The 19,291-nt window shown below is 32.3% G+C and overlaps 2 protein-coding genes and 1 pseudogene across 3 annotated transcripts; 1 reads left to right on the top strand and 2 right to left on the bottom strand.

The window, feature by feature from the left end:
- Positions 1-4,277: 4,277 nt before the first annotated feature.
- LOC110410121 (heat shock protein 90-2 pseudogene) lies at positions 4,278-4,616 on the bottom strand (annotated as a pseudogene).
- A 4,772-nt stretch (positions 4,617-9,388) lies between these two features.
- Positions 9,389-14,746, top strand: LOC110429498 (adenine deaminase). Of its 2 annotated transcripts, none has more exons than XM_021445569.2 (7): positions 9,389-9,795; positions 10,671-10,785; positions 10,868-10,938; positions 11,800-12,087; positions 12,306-12,374; positions 13,129-13,237; positions 14,460-14,746. In XM_021445569.2, exons 1-6 carry the CDS (start codon positions 9,772-9,774, stop codon positions 13,216-13,218), a joined length of 657 nt encoding a protein of 218 aa, XP_021301244.1. In that variant the 5' UTR covers positions 9,389-9,771; the 3' UTR covers positions 13,219-13,237; positions 14,460-14,746. The 2 variants fall into 2 exon arrangements, with proteins under 2 accessions (XP_021301244.1, XP_021301243.1); XM_021445568.2 differs by having other exon boundaries at positions 9,391-9,795; positions 12,306-12,345.
- Positions 14,747-15,649: 903 nt separating this feature from the next.
- On the bottom strand, positions 15,650-18,733 carry LOC110429499 (ras-related protein RABH1e). Its single transcript, XM_021445570.2, has 6 exons — positions 18,474-18,733; positions 17,928-17,998; positions 17,279-17,367; positions 16,946-17,057; positions 16,468-16,558; positions 15,650-16,202 (listed from the first exon to the last, which is right to left on the bottom strand). The coding sequence occupies exons 1-6, from the start codon at positions 18,588-18,590 to the stop codon at positions 16,056-16,058; spliced, it is 627 nt and encodes a 208-aa protein (XP_021301245.1). The 5' UTR covers positions 18,591-18,733; the 3' UTR covers positions 15,650-16,055.
- Positions 18,734-19,291: the final 558 nt, after the last annotated feature.

The following is a 19,291-nucleotide window of genomic DNA, read 5'->3' on the forward strand; positions in this document are numbered from 1 at the left end:
AATTAATTGTTGTGATTAATAATGTGAATTTAAATCAATCACTAGTAACACTTTTAAGGATTAAAAGATTTAGCGTCAAAGATGTAAAAGTCTAAATTCTCAAGCAAGCTGGCTTTTAGATTGCTGTCAAGTTAGGTAAGAACTGAATTTCCTTTGAACACGTCTTATTGAAAGAAAATGAAAATCAAAATATATTGTTTCTCCTCGATAAGTAGAGAACTTGTAAACAATTCCATAATGAATATCCACCGACCAAAAGCTGTTATTCTTCAATGAAAGAGTACGGATATTTTTGGGTATGGCAATTCCTGCCAAGGTTCTCAGCAAAGAGAGTAGCGATCAGGGATCCTGGTTTTCATCGCATTGTTGCATTATTTACCAACTTCATGACGACATCAGAATCTAACTGTGAATAAATAGAAGTTGTGGACCTCAAGGTTTGGCACTTTGGCCAACGGTTCCCCTCCCCTTTTGGGCAGAAGAATTGCTTTTTATCATAACCTTGTTAAAAGATTGTAAGAAATAAGTTTCTTTAAATTTGTTACCTCATCAGTATTAATTATGAGTAATCAAATTATTTGATAAAATAACATTATTTAGAGTCAAACGTTAGAAATCAGGGAATTTTTTTGAGAAAAACAAACATTATAATATTTTTTTTTCAAAAAACAATTGGCATATATCATTTCAAGAAAGTGGTATGAAAATTCATCCCCTTAGAAAATAAAAAAATTTTCTTATTCAAAAAAATTATTACAAGTTTTCACTAACAAAAACGTTATCACTTAAAGTTTTGGAAGTTTAAATTTTATAGTAAAAAATATCTTACAGTTGCTATGAATCAAGTATGGTTAAAGACTTTTAAATTAATGATAAGAATTCTATGCTATTCAATCTTAAAAGCCTTCGTTTCATTCTATGTGTTGAGGTCCACCTGATGAGAAGGTTGGTTAGAGGAAGCAAAAAAATAATTTTTAAGAAATAAAAATTAATAGGTTAAACATCGAAATAAGCTCATGAACTATTTAAAAAAAATCAATTCAGCTCTTATCTTTTTATTGTGTTCAAATAAGTTTTTGAACTTTTATTTCAGGTCAAATAACTCCCTCTTTTTAATTGTTGAGTAAATTCCATTAGTCAACGGTACATGTGATACTTTTATACTATATCACTGCCACGTGGTAGATAATGTGACGTTAAATATTGTTGATTAGGATTGAGTAAATGGGTAAAAAAGTAAGCACACAAATCCTCATTAATAATATTTAATACCACATCATTTACCACATGGCAGATGACATGATATAAAAGAGTCACATATATCATTGATTAATGAAAGTTAGTCAATAGTTAGGGAAATGAGCTTATTTAATCCGAAATAGAAGTTCAGAGGCTTATTTGAACGCAATAAAGGATATGAGCTGAATTAATTTTTTTGACATAGTTCAAGAACTTATTTGGATATTTAATCAAATTAATACGTTACAAAAGATAAAAATATTATTTTAAAATAAGAGGGATTAAAGTGTTCCCTTAAACTAACAAGATGGATCCATTAGTAAATGGCCACAAGGGAAAGAGGTTATCTCAAAATCGAAAAGGTCATTAAACAGACATACCATAGGGGTTCATTAGAGAGAGGGAGTGTTCCCACCAAGTAGATGGGTGGGTCTTTATATATACCATAAAAAACATTATTCTTCGTAATAAAAGAAAAAAAGTACAAATTTATTAACCAAATCATTATAGTTGTTGTGAGTTTTGTTAAATTATCTCTTAAAGATATAATTAGATGAAATTTTTCTTTGAGAGTTATCCAAAATTAACCAAAACCTCTCAAAGGTGGCACCATACAAAATGTAAAACTATTAATATAACTAGAGCTAAGGGAGCGTTTGGTATTGTGGAATAACAACACATTCCTTGCCATTTAAATGGGTGTAATGACTTTGTAACGTTTGGTTAGTAATAAAAGGAAAGGAATGTGTTTACAATTGTAATGTCATTACAATACGCTAAGGGCATGGAGGGAAAGTTACTTTCCCTTAGCAAAAGGAAAGTAAAATTTTTTTTTTTTCAACTTACTCTCGATAAGACTCTATTTTCTCTTCTTCTTCACCCAAATTCAAAGACAAGAATTTTTTTTTCCAACTTAACTTTGACACTCTTCTTCTATTTTCTCTTCTTTTTCTTCTTCAATATCCAAATTTAGATACTAGAACCCAACATTAGGGGCTGCTCTTTTCATTCAGCCATTATTTTTTTCATTAAGTGTACAAAATCTAATGGTAGAAACAAAAATTTGGTCTTAAGCCTGGAAAGGCCATGGTTCAATTGACAAATTTTCATACAGAAAAATAAGGAAAAATATTCCATTAGCACATTTTACCTACAATTTACTTGTTGTCTAATAAGATTTGATTGAAACATTGAAGCCTTTCTATTTGTCCATGAAAAATTATTATTAAAAGCATTTGCTATTTATTTAAAAAAATAAAAGAAGAAATCACCAGTCAAAAATGTTCAAAGACAAAAAAATTAGAAACTTCTTTGAAGGCAAAATATGGAAATAAGCCTTCGAAATATACCAAGAAATTCAATTTAGCCTCTATCCTTTTATTGTATTTAAATAAATTTTTAAACTTTTATTTTGAGTCAAATAAACTCTTCACATTAATCGTTAGCTAATGAAAGTTAGTTAATGCCATGTCATCTTCTATGTGGCATGTTAACGTGTCATCTTGATGATATCAATACCATGTGGTAAATGACATGGCATAAAAACTTATTAACTAGAAATTGAGTTTTTCCTTTTTACGTATTCAAATGTCCAAAAATTATTGATTAGAGGTTTAAAATAAAAAATTAAAAAAAACTAATTGTTTCAAACTGATTATCATTGTTTCTTAACTGATTACCATCTTTTAATTGAAGTCATCCTTCCTAACAAAAAAAATAAAAAGACCTTTCACTTTCTTCAACATTCACTAAACCCTACGTACCTTATAATCAGAATGTCATCTCTCTATTTGCAAATTCTTATTCATTTTCTAGAAATCATTCTTTGGGTAGCCTTGAATTTTCAAAAATTGTAAAAGATGTGGAGAGAGAATCTATTATTATTAGTAAATAAAATTCAATACCATCAAATTTCCCTTACAGATTTTAAGGAAGAAATAAGCATTGGATTTTTCTTATAGATTTTATGGAAGAGAAGAGAAGGATTTAACTTTCTTTGACAGATTTTAGGAAAGAAAAAAGCATCAAATTTCCTTTATTACAAATTTTAGGGAAGAGAAAACAAGGATTTGACTTTTTTTTATTGTGAAACAACATTTTGTGTCTTTGTTAGTTTTAGTGTTATAAATTTTGTATGTCCTACCTTTATGCTTCATCTTCTTAAAATTGTTTCTGGGTATTCTTAGATTTTTTTATACTAACTTTCAGTCAAGTAACAATGGCTTCAATCAAACTGGAAAAGTTGCATTAGGTTTTTTTTTTTTTGGTTAGGAAGGATGGCTTTAATTAAGAATATGAAAATTAGTTAAGAAACGATGATAACCAGTTAGAATCAATTAGTTCTTTTTTTAAAAATTTTTTGTTTTAAATCTCTAATGAATAATTTTTAGACATTTGGAAAGGAAAAAATGTAATTTTGAGTTAGTAATTTTTTATGTCACATTATTTGTTATGTGGCATTGACATCATCAATATGACATGTTAACATGCCATACAACAGATAGCGTAATATTAAAATTATTGATTGTATTGTTGACTATTGAGTAACGGACTTATTTGATCTAAAATAAAAGTTTAAGGATTTGTTTGAATGTAAAAAAAGAATAGAGGTTAAATTGACTTTATTGATATAGTTCAAAAACTTATTTGGATATTTAGCCTTCTTTGAATAATGCTTTTTTATTATTCATCTGATAATTCTAGACATTATTATTCTTAATCTTTATAAGTTTAAGATAAAAATAAATATTTTGCAATTTTATATATTTTACTATTTAAATAATTAATATTAAAATATTATATTAGTTTTTCATGTTATTATTTATTATTTTAAAGGATAAAATTTAAAAAGTTAAAATTTTCATTAAAAAGAAAGTAAGTTTATTCAATTGTATATTTTTATTTGTAAAAGTAATTTTATAAATTTATTCTACAATTCTAATAAAATACTTTTAAACTAAATTCTGCAAACTTATCTTCCTATTAATCACATTTTCAACAATCACATTTAAAAAAAAAAAACTCGCTTAAGCGTACCTTCAAATTAAAATGAGACAGAGAACAAGGTCTTCCACAGACTTGTGGTTGTTGTCAGCATCAGCTATCTTTCTCAGCTTGTCCATGATGGGGTTCTTGGGGTTAATCTCCATGGTTTTCTTGCTTGACATGTATCCAGCCATGCTGTTATCCCTCGAAGCCTGGGCCTTCATGATTCTCTCCATGTTGGCAGTCCAACCATAGTCACCAGTGAACAAGCAGCAGGGAGAATCAACAACACGGTTAAAGACCACAACCTTCTCAACCTTGTCACCCAACACATCCTTGATAACCTTGCACAGGCACCCCAACTTTTTCTTCAAAGCTTCGTTCTTTTTCATCTCATTCTCAGGCCATCTTGTGTAGCAGGCACAAGCTTTTTGCTGTCAAATTCCTTGAGCTGACCAACGGCATACTCATCGATGGCATCATCCATAAAGAGGACCTCATCGATAGCATCAATATCTATTTTATAACAATCATCACCTTTAAGACAATTTCAGTTACAATTACTTTTTTGATAAAGTCACCCCACAATTTCTTAACTCAAATGTCAAATATTTAGTAAGATCTCTATTTGTTCACATTTATAATTTCCTTTTTCTCTCTTTCTTTTCTTTCATTTTACTTTGTTCGTGAAACAAGGTGATTAGTGAGATATGTCTTGAGATATGCTACTAAGAGGAGTAAAGAGTTAAAGAGTAACAACGGAGTAGCTTTATATAGAGGAGAAGATAGGCACCTGAGCAGCATGCGTAAGATTTAAGTCAAGACACGTGTTTAGTTTTTCTTGTTCAATAGTTTATCAATACTTTCTGTGGTAATTAGAAATAGTTATTTTTACTCTTTTGTTGAAAGTTAGTTTTCTTGCAATCACTTGTAACTAACTATAAATACAAATTGCCACTTAAAGACGCGTTACTCCAATACTACCAGCATATTCTGAGGTCGTTGGACTCCCTCTTTAACCTGCTGGTCGATCATATCGTTTGCTTCGCGGGGCATGTGTTGAATCTACCACCTTTTTATTTGTGACAATATATTCTCGATGATCAGCATGTAAGCTCGTAGTCTCCACGGTGCGGAATGTGGGTTTTTCACCCAGCCGATGACATCGATGGAATCACTTCCACCAACAACTGTTTAGGGTGAATATTCTCTAGATTTTGTAATTTAGGATGTTTGGACCGTGGTTAGAGTGTAATCTCACTAGTTTTTTAACGTTAGGAAGATTAATCCTTTTTGATAAGGAATGTACTGTTAAGTTTGAGCCACTATTATCTGTTCGAGTGGTGGAATCATTCTGTAACTGCACTTCCTTTTCATAACTTGATTTGCTATGCTATCTTTATTGCCCCTTTCTCATCTGTGAGAATTGCTGTGTCTAAGGTGAGTATAAAGGTGCCTGAAGCCTCATGTCAGACTGATATTGAGTTTCAACACACCTTGGCTCTATTTATTTCTTAAGTAAATAATTCAAGTCTAATTTTAACTAGACTTTCGAACTTTAATCGGAAGTCTGAAGGGAGGTTTGGACATGAGGGACAGACTGAAGCAAATTAAGGACATCCATCTGTCATGCGGCACTAATTACCTCTCCATGCTTGTCTTAAGCCAATTTGCACTAAATTCTTTAAAATATCTTATATCTAGTTTTTGCTATATCTATGGAATGATTTATATGTTAATTAATTTTGTGGTCTTAAATGTTTGGTTTTTCTTAAAAAAGGTTTAGAGTTTGCTTGAATTAACATTGTTTCGTTGAAAGGCCAGCTGCTAGCTGAAAAAGTTAGATTCTGTCTGAGGTGAGATTTTGTGTTTTTACTGGACCTGATCTTTTTGTTTAAATGGGGGGTTGCATTTGCTGCTGAAAGTTTCCACCCATCTTTAAGTGGAGACTTTTCATAGCATTTTTGCACTCCTTTCATATTAATTCAATCTTCTTTGCATTTCCAAAAACAAAAGTCTAACTATATGTCTATATCTTACTATCTTTTCAAGTTAAGTCTGTTTTAAAATGAGTTTCACTATAATATCATCATGAAATGGTTGAACATCACGCACCTTGCAGAATTAATTATTTCACATTTTAAAATATTGAAAAGTAGATATATATCTCAACCATCAAAATGTTGAAAATATATTTATATACTTGTATGGCAAATAAATATTATCTTTTTGTTTTGAATTTTAACTTTTGATCAGAGAAGAAAAAAAAAAAAAGTCTATCGCAGGTAATTTTGTATTTTGTACAAAGTCATATAGTTACATTATCCAATCACTGAATATCATTTGATACCTCATTCTATATCAAATGTAAATTTGATTGTCTATGTAAAAATCTAACAGCAAGTTGGCTTTTTAGATTGCTGTCAAGTCGGGTAAGAACTGAATTTCCTGGGAAACCCCTTATCGAGGGAAAAGGAAAAATCAAAATACACTGTTTCTCTCTGTCAAGTACAACCCTTGTAAACCGCAATTGCGTATTGAATATCGACCCACCAAAAGTTATTGTGCTTCAATGAAAGGGTACAGATATTTTCGGGTGCTGCAATTCCAGCCAAGGTTCTCAGCAAAGAGAGTGGGGATGAGGGATCCTATTTTTGATTTATTATTGCATTATTTACCAACTTTATGACGACATGCAAATCTAACTGTAATAAATAGAAGTTGTGGAACCCAACGTTTAGCACTTTGGCCGAGGAAGAAGAAGAAGAATTGGTTAATATTATAAGCTCGCTAAAAGGTTGTAAGAAATAAGTTACTTTGTATTTCTTATCTCAATATCAATTATGAGTAATCAAATTATCCAATTATTTGATAAAATAACATTATTTAACGTCAAATGTTAGAAATTATGGGAATTTTTAAAAAAGAAAGCATTATAATTTATAAGTTATTTTTTAAATAATTAAAATTTTTTATTTCAAGAAAAATATTGTAAGTTCTCACTAACAAAAACGTTATCACTTAATGCGGAAGTTTAATTGTATAGTAAAAAATATCTTACATTAAGCCTTTAAAAAAAAATCTTACATCATGAATAAAATATTGTTAAAAACCTTCAAATTAATTATCATAATTCTATGTTATTCAGTCTTAAAAGCTTCTCATTCATTCCATTTTTTGAGGTCCACCTAATGAGAGAATGCTGGTTAGAGAGAGCAAAAAATAATTTATAAGAATTAAGAGTTAGTATCTGTTTTTAAGTACCATTTTATCTGTATTTGATTACTTAATGCACCAGATGTTTTATACGTGTAACGATAAAAGATCCACACGTGTTATAGCGTGACAAATGTCATGCAATAATATGTTCAATTGTCTTTTAGCTTAATCGCTTGCTTGGAGGAATAGGTTATAGGCACAAAGGATTTGGCCTTGGACACTTTTATTTTCTCCTTGGCTATAAAGACTCAAGGGAGGCTAGCGATAGCGACATTCTACGAATAATACTACATTCAAAATTATTAATATTCATCTATCGTAAAGCCTAACATGTACTAACACGTATGCCATTTCAACTTTATTTAAATTTTTAACAGCCAAACGAACAATCAAATGGAATTTAATTAAAGATCAAATAATAATATTTTCTCTTTATTTATAAGAAAAGTAACGCATGTATATGTATATATATATAAAAATTATATCACACATGCATGATTTAAATTTAATTAAAGATATGCAAAGTCTTTCAAAAAAAATAAAAGAAATGCAAAACTATATTTTATTTTATGTTGTGTTGAATAATTAAAATTTGAAATGAAAATTAAAAATAATGAATAATATAGTTTCAATAATAAAAATTTTATGAATCTGTTGCATTTTTGTACTCCTTATCATCTTGCCTTCCTTATTTATGATAATTGTTCATGGCCAATTGACAATTACCTGCAATTGGAACTTTGAACGGATTGGTTCTAAAATGACAACACCAAGGGACCAATTATATATCAAATAATAATAATTTTAAAAAAAAACCAAGATCTTTTTTTTTTTTTATTTTGAGTCAGGACAGCAAGATCAAATAGGATCCCAGGGAACACCCACAGGCAGGGCATGGGCAGCGGGGGGTGCTTGCTAAATAGTGCAAAATGACCCGTGAATCTCTTTTGATTGACTTTTGTCTCGTTGTCTGTGGCATCAAATATCAAAGCGCCCTTTTCCTTGGGCTTTTACCTTCACGTGCAGCCTTAGCTTATTCAGACAACCAGACAAATCTTGTACCTATTTTATTAATCACCCCACTGAAGATTTTCTGTTTCTCATCTTGCCCTCCACATCCACCAAAATCTTAAATCTGCCTATCTTTTAATACTATTTATTTTTTCTATTTTTTAAGTGTATTTTTTTTATATTATCCATGTTAGCCCATACTCTAATGTTGAGTTGTCATGGACCCAAAGAACAAGACCTTGGATTTGCATGGTAGTTGGAATAGTAAATTATGGCTATAAAATGTTGATCCGTAGTTTTGGTTGGCATTTACTCCTTATCTTTTCTTAGTTGGCATTAAAGTGTGACATTTGAAATGATTTCTTAGTTCTCATTTTTTGGTTTTTTTTTTTGGATTGTAAAATTGCACTTCTAACTTAAATTGGTATATAAATGTTTTCTGTTACTAGAATTTTTGTTTGCTAACATTTTATCACTTAGATATCAAAATTATAAGTGATAGATCAATGTTTTATAAGTGTTTGAACCGACAACTTTTTAGTGGTAGTAGTACCGTAAGGGTTGGCCTGGTAGGGGTGAGGGGGGCAGGGGGCAATGTTTCTATTTTCTAACATATGGCTCAAAAAAGTACCAACCACTACTAGGGCATGCATAACATTATTCTATTAACTCTTTTCTGATTTAATGGGTAACTATTGACTTTTTCATTTTTTCAAATATATGGGATTATGTTATGTATTAAGATAAGATAGAGTTATGAGATTCCTGATAAAGGTTTTTATTCTAATCCTTCTTTATAAAGATTTATTTCTTGATTTTTTTAAATTATTATATATCTAAGGAAGATAATATGTTTATCTCAATAAAATAATTCAAAATATTAAAATCTTATCAAGAATTCCGCTTTATCTTTTATTCTAAACCCACAAACTCGAGAAAGGCGTAGTTGTATCAACCCTCCTAATTCCTAAAAGAACGGATAAAAAGGGAAAGAAAGGAGAGAAATTAAAAAAGGGAAAGAGGAGAAGGGCATTTACGTCAAAACAAAAAGAAGAGCAGGGAAAGGAGTTTTGTCCTTGTCGTCGTGGTCGTAATCACGAGCCTTCATCTGGCGAATCGCGCCATCCTCCGGTCTCCTCCGATGTAGTAGCACTTTAACGTTCATAATTTTCTTTTCTCTTTCTTTTATACTACTATATAAGTAACGACAATTATAAATTGAGAGCAACTTCGAAGAAAACAAATTAAATCAAATGCATTTGTGAAATATTCTGAGATTTTCTAAAAAAGAAATTCTCTCTGCCAATTTTTTCTCCAATGGCCGCTAAATCGATCGAGCAGGTGAGTTTTTTTTCATCACAAGTTCTTAATTTTGTTGAATGTGAAAGTCTTAGATTCTTTTCTGTTTCTTTTGTGAAATTGGAGCTGTTTTTGGAAATAAAAATTTCTAATTTTGGATCAAGTGTCAAGTTTCTTTGATTTTGTGAAATTGAAGTGTTTGCTAGATTTTCCGCCTGAGAAAATGTGGGGAAAGAGGAAGGATTTTTCATTTCAAATTTCTTGCATTTTCGCGTTTTCTTGGGAACTAGAGGGAATTGCATTACATTCATTCATTCATTATTTTTTTTTTGGCTTTTTGGGGAGTGGAATTTGCTTATAATGGCATATGATTAGCTGATATTTCATGGCCGTTATGATCTAGTCTATCTTCCACTGCTTCTATTATTTTAAAAAAATATATGAATTTTACGTTTGGCAGCTGAGAAAATGTATGAAAAGGAAGATATATTCACTTCAATTTCTTGCAATTTTCTTCGGTTTATTGGTCAAATGGAATGGCTTTTTTTTTTTTTTTTAACTATGGCAATGATGACCTAATTTTTTTTGCATTGCCTAATTCCTATTTAAGATTCTAGTTATGATGATTTCTTCTCTTCATATTGAAAAGAAAAAAAGAAAAAAAGAAAAAAAATTCATCATCTCTCTAAATTAGTAAATCTGATTTTTTTTTCCTTTAAATTCTAATGTTAATGTCATCCACTATGAGTCTGAAGAAAATTCGAAACCACAGGCTTGACTTAGAATTGAACTTCAAAAGCATCAGTCTTACAATCTATTGATACCCACTTGTGCTTTCAGTTGTCTTTCTTCTTTGCTATGTCATCTCTGTAGCTTTCTTTATCAAAGTTTGTTTTGCATGCTTCGTTTACTTCCAGGAAAAAGCATTTTTACCAGGGATGGTGGAAGGAAGCACCAATTTACCAGTCAACATCTCATGCTTTGAGTTGATTAAACCAAGCTTTGATGAGACCCACCAGCATTGTTCTCTCGGTAACGATATTCGCGTCAGATACCGAATTATCCAATTTCCTCAGTTCGATAGTTTAATGAATTCCTTTAATTGAGTTTTCAGATGTCTTGCCTATTCTAATCGAGGAGACTTCATTTCCAGCAAGAGAAAAATGCAGCTTAAAGACTTCACATGTAAGTCCATTAGGAATCTGCTGCAGTCATTTTTTCCTCCCCAATAAAATCAATTGTATCCGCATGGTCTGAGAGGGATGTCTTAAAATTGACTTGCTCAATTGAATAATCTAATATACACTTAACCAGTCACATCCTTCTTTAGCAGCCTGCATTGTTGTTAAGGAAAGTCAAGCTGCTATTGATATTATATTTGCTCCCAAATGACAGGCATAAACCTGCAAAAATGTCAGTCACATGCTAGTATCTGCTAATACACTCTTATAACCTGTTCTTAGCTGTGTAACCTTTTGATTGATAGACTAAAAAGACTTGTTTAGTAAATTTGGTACTGCTTGAGAATCAGTTTCTCCAGTAAAATTAAAGGTAAATACTCTTTAAAAAACCTACATTTTGGCTTTGAGTTGATGCTCAATCTCTAAGGCATCAGCGTGATCTCTTCAAACCCTCTCTCTTCCTCCTCTGTTTTTATTCAATCATATCAGTTCATTTCTAGGAGTGAAAATTCATGTAAACTGGAACTCAGATAAAGTGTACACAGCTGCTAGTCCATTGAGATAACCTCTTGATGGAACATGTGTTGAACAGTTCAAATCTGTCTCATCCTGTGAGATTTAAGGCTTAAGTTTGGATTCCTCTTTTTTTCTTACATTTAGTTTTTGGCTTCTATTTTTGTAATTTCTAGATTTGATTCTTTCTAAACAATATTTCTGATCCCAATAATCTCTATTTAAAGGTTGGTTCAAATGTTTCGTTCGTTCCTCAAAATAAATTACTTCAAAATGAGAATTTGGGAGTTATTTGAGTTGCTCTGTTTAATCTCTCTATACTTCTGTTTATTTATCAGTTCCTTTTGTGCAGGGCCAGGATGTCTATAGCATTTCTGTGTTGCCTGAGGAAGGAAACACGAACCCAAAATGCACACCACAGTTAACTTTTTTGAGCCTTTTAGAAGTTCCTTTTTCATCTAAAAACCAGATGTGTTTGGATGCGCAATTGAGTTGCCAGAACTGCATCGATTTGAAAGTGGATAGTGAAGATGATTATTCATCTTGCATTCTGGACATAAATATTGAGAAAGAGAATTCTGACATACTTAAATCCAGCAATGAAACTGTTGGAAATACAAAAAGCGAAGGTGTAGTGACAGTAAGTACCATTCACCTACCTATATATCTTGTAGCTATTAGAAAAATTGTCTCCTTTTGAAAGGGAACACTCATTGAAATGCAGATCAAATGTATGGTGTGAAATATACCTAATTTAAATATTTAATCATCAAAGCATTGCTGATAATTTCCTGTGAGTGTTGGCATATCTCTTTTTATTTCACTCTGATCCTTATGTTAGATCTCAATGAATTACAGCATTTGCAGAAGGTGTTGCAGAGACAAGCAAGCTTAGTAGGTGAGAGTTCACTCAGCTTTGAAATAATAGTGAGTTAATTCCACTAAAACTCAGTCTGAGAGAGGTCTATAATCATATTCTATTACCTATATATATTTATATTTTATATATGTATGTCTTTTTATACTTGTTTGAACAATAATCTCCCTATGTCCCATAAGCTAAGCTATGGATTCATTTTCTGTTTCCATGACTTAATCATAATTACATGCTTTAGCATAAGATATGTTTGGCAGTTTCTTTTGAACAATAACAAGAAAACATTTAAAATAAGAGAATTTATTTGCTAGTTCCAAGCTGTTAAAGGCAATTCAGGATCAAACATGTTATCTTCTTCCAGCCCACTGCCTACAGGCCTAAACATTGGCCTAAAGAAGAGTAAAGTTGACAAAAGAACTTCATTCGACATATGTAATTCCATTGACATGATAATTGATATCAAATGCACAAAATACAGACAGTTGAATGGGCCTGTCATTGATACTTGAGAATTCTATGTGAAAACAGTAACTTCATTTTTGGGCTCTGAAGAATTCAAAGATTGAACTCTGTTTAAGTATTTTTCCTGATCCCTAAACTTTGATTTAGCTATCTGATTGGATTTGTTTGTAATTGTTCTTGGAATTGGCTGCTACCTTTTCTCTGATGTTTCACATCTACGAGCTGTCTAGTTCTTTTTAGGTTATCCATATTGCACATTTGATTCTTCATTCCATACTGTACCCTTCACTTATTGCCATGTAGAATGTGTTTTCGATTTAAAACTGAGTTCTACTTGAACAGACAAATCATCAACTGAGAGGGTTCATGATGCACCAACGAACAGATGGAGAAGATATAAACGGGCTGCATCCTTTGATTCAAGGAAAATAGTCCTCCTTTTCTCAATCTTGTAAGCTCTGGAATTCCTAGCAAACAACCTGTTTGTTTCTAAATTACAAGTTTTTCAGCAGGCCTAGTATTTTCTAATTGATACTTCCATTTAGTAAGAGAATAGATTTGAATTACTGTTAGCATCTTAAAATAAACCACATTAGTATTAAGCCCAGACATCAACACTATGGTTCTATCTTGTATGTTGACTTGATGGAGATATATTTTGTTTATGAAGTCAAAGTCTGATTAAAAGTTTACAACCTTAAATTTTTACGATGGCCAAAGTCATTATAAAATTCTTAAGAAAGTAATATTGACACATGTTCCAAATCTAATGTGATTGAGGAATGAAAAGATTGTGTAATTATTGACTATTTGGAGTCAGTGAGGATATCCAAAAATGAGAAGAATTTGTGGACAAGTTGATAGCTAAGGGGGAATTATTGCATGGAGCAAGTAGGTTTAGGATGTTAGGGAGATCAAAAATGGAAAGTAGTGATGCAAGACGTGAAAGATAGTAAAATAAGGATGTGATAGTTCAGTTGAAGCTTAACTGCATTTTGAGAATTATCTTTAGTTAGTCTGATGAAACTTTATTGTAGAGTTGTTTGTCCATTGATCTACTTTGCAAGTTGAGCATATTATTAACTTAATGCCATATCAAATATAACTGCTTGTTTTTCTTTACCTCTCTATTAGATTCCTTATAATGGAGGAGTCAATTATCTAGTGCATTGGTCAAAGACTTGAACTCTGCATGCCTCCAAATCATGAGAGCCACCACCAGGAACCCTCATTTTTAGCTATAACTTTTTTTTCCTTCAAGTCATAAGATAGCCAACCCTTGCCGCAACTTACCTTGATGAAGATTTTACCAAACAATATGCATCTAGTAACTAAATTTATGATATTCATCTGAAATTGATTAAATGTTCTCACCTTCTATGCTGTCCAATGTGAGACCCACCACTTTTGAACTCCATTCATCACACATCCATTACATAAAGCTCAAATGTCATGCCACCTCTTGTAACCTTATAAATTCTAATATTTCTACATTGAAATGAGATTTGCTACATTTCTTGTCGGCTTGTTGGTACTAATGCATATGGTAGTTGAAAGCAATCATAAATTTTCCTAGTACGAACAGTTCTCAGAGATGCCCTTTTGATTCTTTTTCTTTTTTTTTTTTCTTCTTCTCTTTCAATCATTGACTTATTGTTTCTTGTTTGGCTCAGGTCAAGTGTAGGGACATTGATATTGATTTATCTGACGCTGAGAGTTAGACAAAATAGTGATGGGTTCAATCATGTCTAGCACCTCCACTTTCATCACCTTCTAGTTTATGCTTGAACTTGTTTTTCTGAAATTTCTTGAGAATTATGTATTATGCCTTCAGAACAGCTGCTTAAGTTTAGATTTTGAATGTTAATAGTTTTCTCTTTTTTTTTTGGATGATTTTCCTCTGTAAATATTACTAGTGTTTCAGCAATGCAGCATCTCTTACCATTGCCCAGAGAATTTACTAGGATGTTGGAGATGGAAAAAGTTGATTTAACTTGTGCCTGAGAATGTAGAGATTGATGAGCACAGGAACAAGTACATTATCATTGTTCCAACACTAGGAAGAAGTATTATATTATTTTATAACAACCCTTTGGAGGTTTATTTTATAAATATTACTGGGATATTTGACTGGGTAGCGGAAAGCAAATCTACTTTCTTAGGGCGGGGTGAATTCTGTTACAATCCAGGGCACGTAAATTACATGATAGCGAGGTGGCTTCATGGTGGGGAAAGTAGCCGTGCCAACTGCCAAAAGGAAAAAATCAGTGGGTGAAACCGCAAAGCTCTAAAGGCATTAGGTAGAGGCACGATTTCAGTACCTTTGGCATACTGTCGTGGCGGGTGGAACAATAACTTGAAAATTATACTGATAATAGTAACACGGAATTTGGCTATCGTGCCAAAGTGTACCTTCCATCTGCTTCACCCACAATAACTATTTTCTTCATTTTGCATTTTTTGTTTGATAGTAACACATATGCTTTTGGATAACTCCAAAGAGCGTATCCTAGCATGGGTCTACATAAGAAATGGCTGTGATAGGGCCTATTATCTTTATGACTCGATGATGGCTATTACTCTGAAAGGACCTTGGGTTGTTGTTTGGAAATTAAACAAATATTTGACCCAAAACAAAACATCTTCTTAGGCACAGATACTTTTTAAGGCTAGTCCCTCTCTGTAACCTTTTCAAAACCAATTCAGCAACCTTTTTGTTTTCTTTTTGCCATAAAGTAAACCTACTTTCAGTACAATGCTTTAACAACTTAAGCTGCCTAGCCGTTGTTATCCTCTGCAGCTCCCTTATGCACCCAAAAAATAAATGCAGTACAATGTACTTTTATTTTCAGTATGATATATATAAAGAATGGAATCTGTAGAAAATTCTCATAAAAAAAATCCTTATGAGCATTAAAGCTGCCAATTCAAGTCACACAATGAATGGCTATATACTAGAAGGAATTTTGTGAGACAAATAAAATACTCAACACAATCGAAGTCTAGTTGCTACGACGCATGGAAGAAGTTCCATAAACTACGAGGAAAATAACAGTAAGAGATGTGAAACAACCTACCGTAGGACCAGAAGCGTAGGCCACCTTCCTGAAATATCCAGAAATTGGATCGTAAACTGAAGAGCAAAAAAGATTTTGCTCCGGAACAATATTTTACGGGTGTTTGCTAAATTCACTTGTGTATTTGATAGCTGAAAAAAAATGCTTGAATGCTACTTTTTCTCTCTTAAGCTTTTAGTAAATACATTTCTCTTAACATGCACAACCCCCTCCTTGTTGTTCTGTCTTCTGGGATGAATTGACAGTAGGCTTCAAGTTCACGTCCACCATGTCCTCCTGTTTTGTTGAAGAAAGAGTTTCCATCCCAGGTAACGCAGCAGCAATCTTGCGGAAGAGAGGCTGCAATTTCACATTCACAAAAAAACTGGAAGTTAACAAAGGACAATGTGAAGAATACCAATGCATTTGCATAGACACGATGTGGCAAGCACGCTATAGAAGCAGATCAACGTCGACAAAAGATAAACCCCTAGAATAACTTATAGAAAGAAATTACAAGCAAACAAATTTCATCCCCAAACTGCACTGACTCTTTAACAAAAAGAATATATGGAACGCTAAGTAATATTTTGTTATGACTATCAAATAGTGTTTCCTTTTTTACCTTGATATTGAATCCTGCTTTTGCGCTGGTTTCTATAAACATGACTCCAAATTCACGAGCCTTGTTATCTCCTTCCTCTATAGAAACTTGCCTGTTTAATCACCAAACAATATAAATGGAAACAACATCAAGAATTACTTGTATGATCTAGGTCAGACTGTTACATGAAATTCCCCTCAATTGCAATCGTAGACCTAAGTATCATATTGAGAAGAGGTAAACAAAATTTTTAAGTTCGTTCTTTTTTCAAAAGCTGAAAGCATAGCGCATAAGCCCTGTATAGAGATATCAATATGAGAAAAGAAAAACATGCAAGTCAACTTTGCTGGCTTCAGTGTCAGTTGGCAAGCTAAAAAGATACTCTGTCAATGAGATTTACACCTTTAAATTTGATTAAAACCTGAGACAAGAACCTCATTGAATTCCAACAATATGGAAAATCAATCTGAAAATTTTAATTTCTCAATTTGTGACTAACCTTTTATCAACCAGATCAGTTTTGTTCCCAACAAGGACAATAATGACATCACTGCCTCGTTCTGTGCGTACCTCCTCAATCCACTTTGAAGTGTTCAAAAATGATTGCCTATCTGCAAGGAGATAGCCAAGTGAGAATTTTAAATAAATAAGGTAAACATGAATGGCAACATTACCATATAGTGATAATGGCTATCAAGGGACAGTAATTTACCAACATTATCATAACGTCAATTAACAAAAGCTTTTTTATCATTGTCTCTCATCTAATGAACTAAAAAAGAAAAATAATAGTGAAAAAAAAAAGTACTTGGGTTAATTAGCTTATACTCACTAGCTACATCATAGACGATTACTGCAACAGAAGAATCTCTGATGTAGCTTGGGATAAGACTCCTGAATCTCTCCTGCCCAGCAGTATCCCTGTGAAATTATAAGATAAAACTAAATGAAGCAAGGATTGGAGAATTGAAGAGTATATGCATCATGAAAAACTGAAAAACCAAGAAAATTAGATTAATCGGCATGTTATACTTTACTCAATTACCAAACAGACCATTGTTACATGATGACTTTGGACAATATTCTTTAAGTGGATAAAGAACAGAACAGAAGTGAATTAGCTTCCAATTCCAAAGTAGTGGCCTCTTCTAACTGGATGTAGAGGAAAGACCGGGGGATTCAACAAGAAAAACTGGTTTTTTTTTTTCTATATGTCCCGGCCATCACCCACCACTTTAAAGCCTCACCGCTGATGATAAATTAAAATGCCTTATGAAAAAATTAACCTAATTTTGGAACTAATTTGCAGTCTAACTAATAAGCAATCAAAACAAATGCCTTAAGTTCAGTAGAAACGTGCTTATGTTCATTCCAAAATTTATGGCAATGGCTCCAGAGTTGAATAAAATAAGCGTTCAACAGAAATTTCCAAGATTCTACAATTTTGAAGCGAGAGAGAGGAAAGGAAGAACTTATATTACCAAAGCTGCAAACGAACTGTACGATCTTCGAGATACATTGTTTTTGACAAAAAATCAATCCCGATGGTAGCCTGCAATTGGTTTACATCAATAAATCGCGAGCAAAGTCTTCTTTCAAAAGCTTAAAAATATTCAAGGAAAATATGCACATGAACACCCCTCAATTCAAGTATTCTAGGATCTAATGGAAGAAATTTTCAAATTCAATTAATTAGAAATATTTATCATAAAGAAAAAAATTAAACTAATCCAAAAAAACCAAAAAAGAAAAATCAAGATCTGTTTAAGCTACCACGCAAAATTGATAATAATTCCTTGTACGTCACAAATCAAGCATTTTTAAACTACGATCACTTCGCTCGAGATCAACAACATAAGGACAGACGATATTAAAACCGTAATTAAACTTCGCGGTCAACAAATAGAATACGGAAAACTAAATCAAATTAAAACAATGTATGAAACAGAGGAGTTTAAGAAACGGTCAAATCTTCATTGAATCTGCATGAATCAATGAAAAAATTACGTCGAATCACGGGAGATTACCTGGTAAGTCGTGTCGAATTTATCGTACATGAAGCGGGTAATGATGCTGGTTTTACCAACGGATTGATCGCCTAAGAATACCAGCTTGTATTTCGCCAGAGGAGACACCGTCGCCATTTTTCAATTTGCTCCTAAACGCGAAAGTTTCAGATCTGAATCTCGAAAGAAAACTGAAATTGTAGTTATTATTACTATTATTATTTTGATGGAGATGGAAATGGAAATGGAAATGGAAATGAGGGAGAAGAAGAAAATGAATGAAGGCTTTGAGTTCAATCCCTTTTATATAGGGAGCAGGAGAAACCGCCAACTATGACGAGGACGGCCTAGTCAAAATCTTTGAACCGGGTTTTTCCTTTCCAATTTTACCCCCCATCTTTCTGTCCTATTACCGACGCTCAATGAGCACGGCCGGAAATTTTAATTACGAGATTAATCCTCTTCCTATTTGAGATTTATTTTTTGACAATTTGTCCCTTTCTAGTAATAATTTATTCATTGAGCCGCAAATAGATCCCAGTTTTATGAAAATACAGATTAAATAATAAAAGTCGAAATTGCTTAGCTTTCTACATTCTAGCTAAGGAAACGAACCTTCTAACGGACTTCACGCAGCAATTCACACATTTCAGGCAACAGGGAAGGAATTTAACCTTGTTTCCTTCCAATTTTTTTTTTTATGATTATATTAAAGATGCATAAAAACCAACAAATTACCAGCTTGGTCAATCTCTTCCAACCACGTTTTCCCCTCAAGAAAGGAAACCTTTTTATCGTGAGGAAATCCCGAAGAAGAAAGGATGGTGCTACCAATTAGT

Source organism: Theobroma umbraticum, unplaced genomic scaffold, assembly GCF_002168275.2.
Source record: "Theobroma umbraticum cultivar Fairchild unplaced genomic scaffold, ASM216827v3 scaffold_44.0, whole genome shotgun sequence".
Taxonomy (NCBI): domain Eukaryota; kingdom Viridiplantae; phylum Streptophyta; class Magnoliopsida; order Malvales; family Malvaceae; genus Theobroma; species Theobroma umbraticum.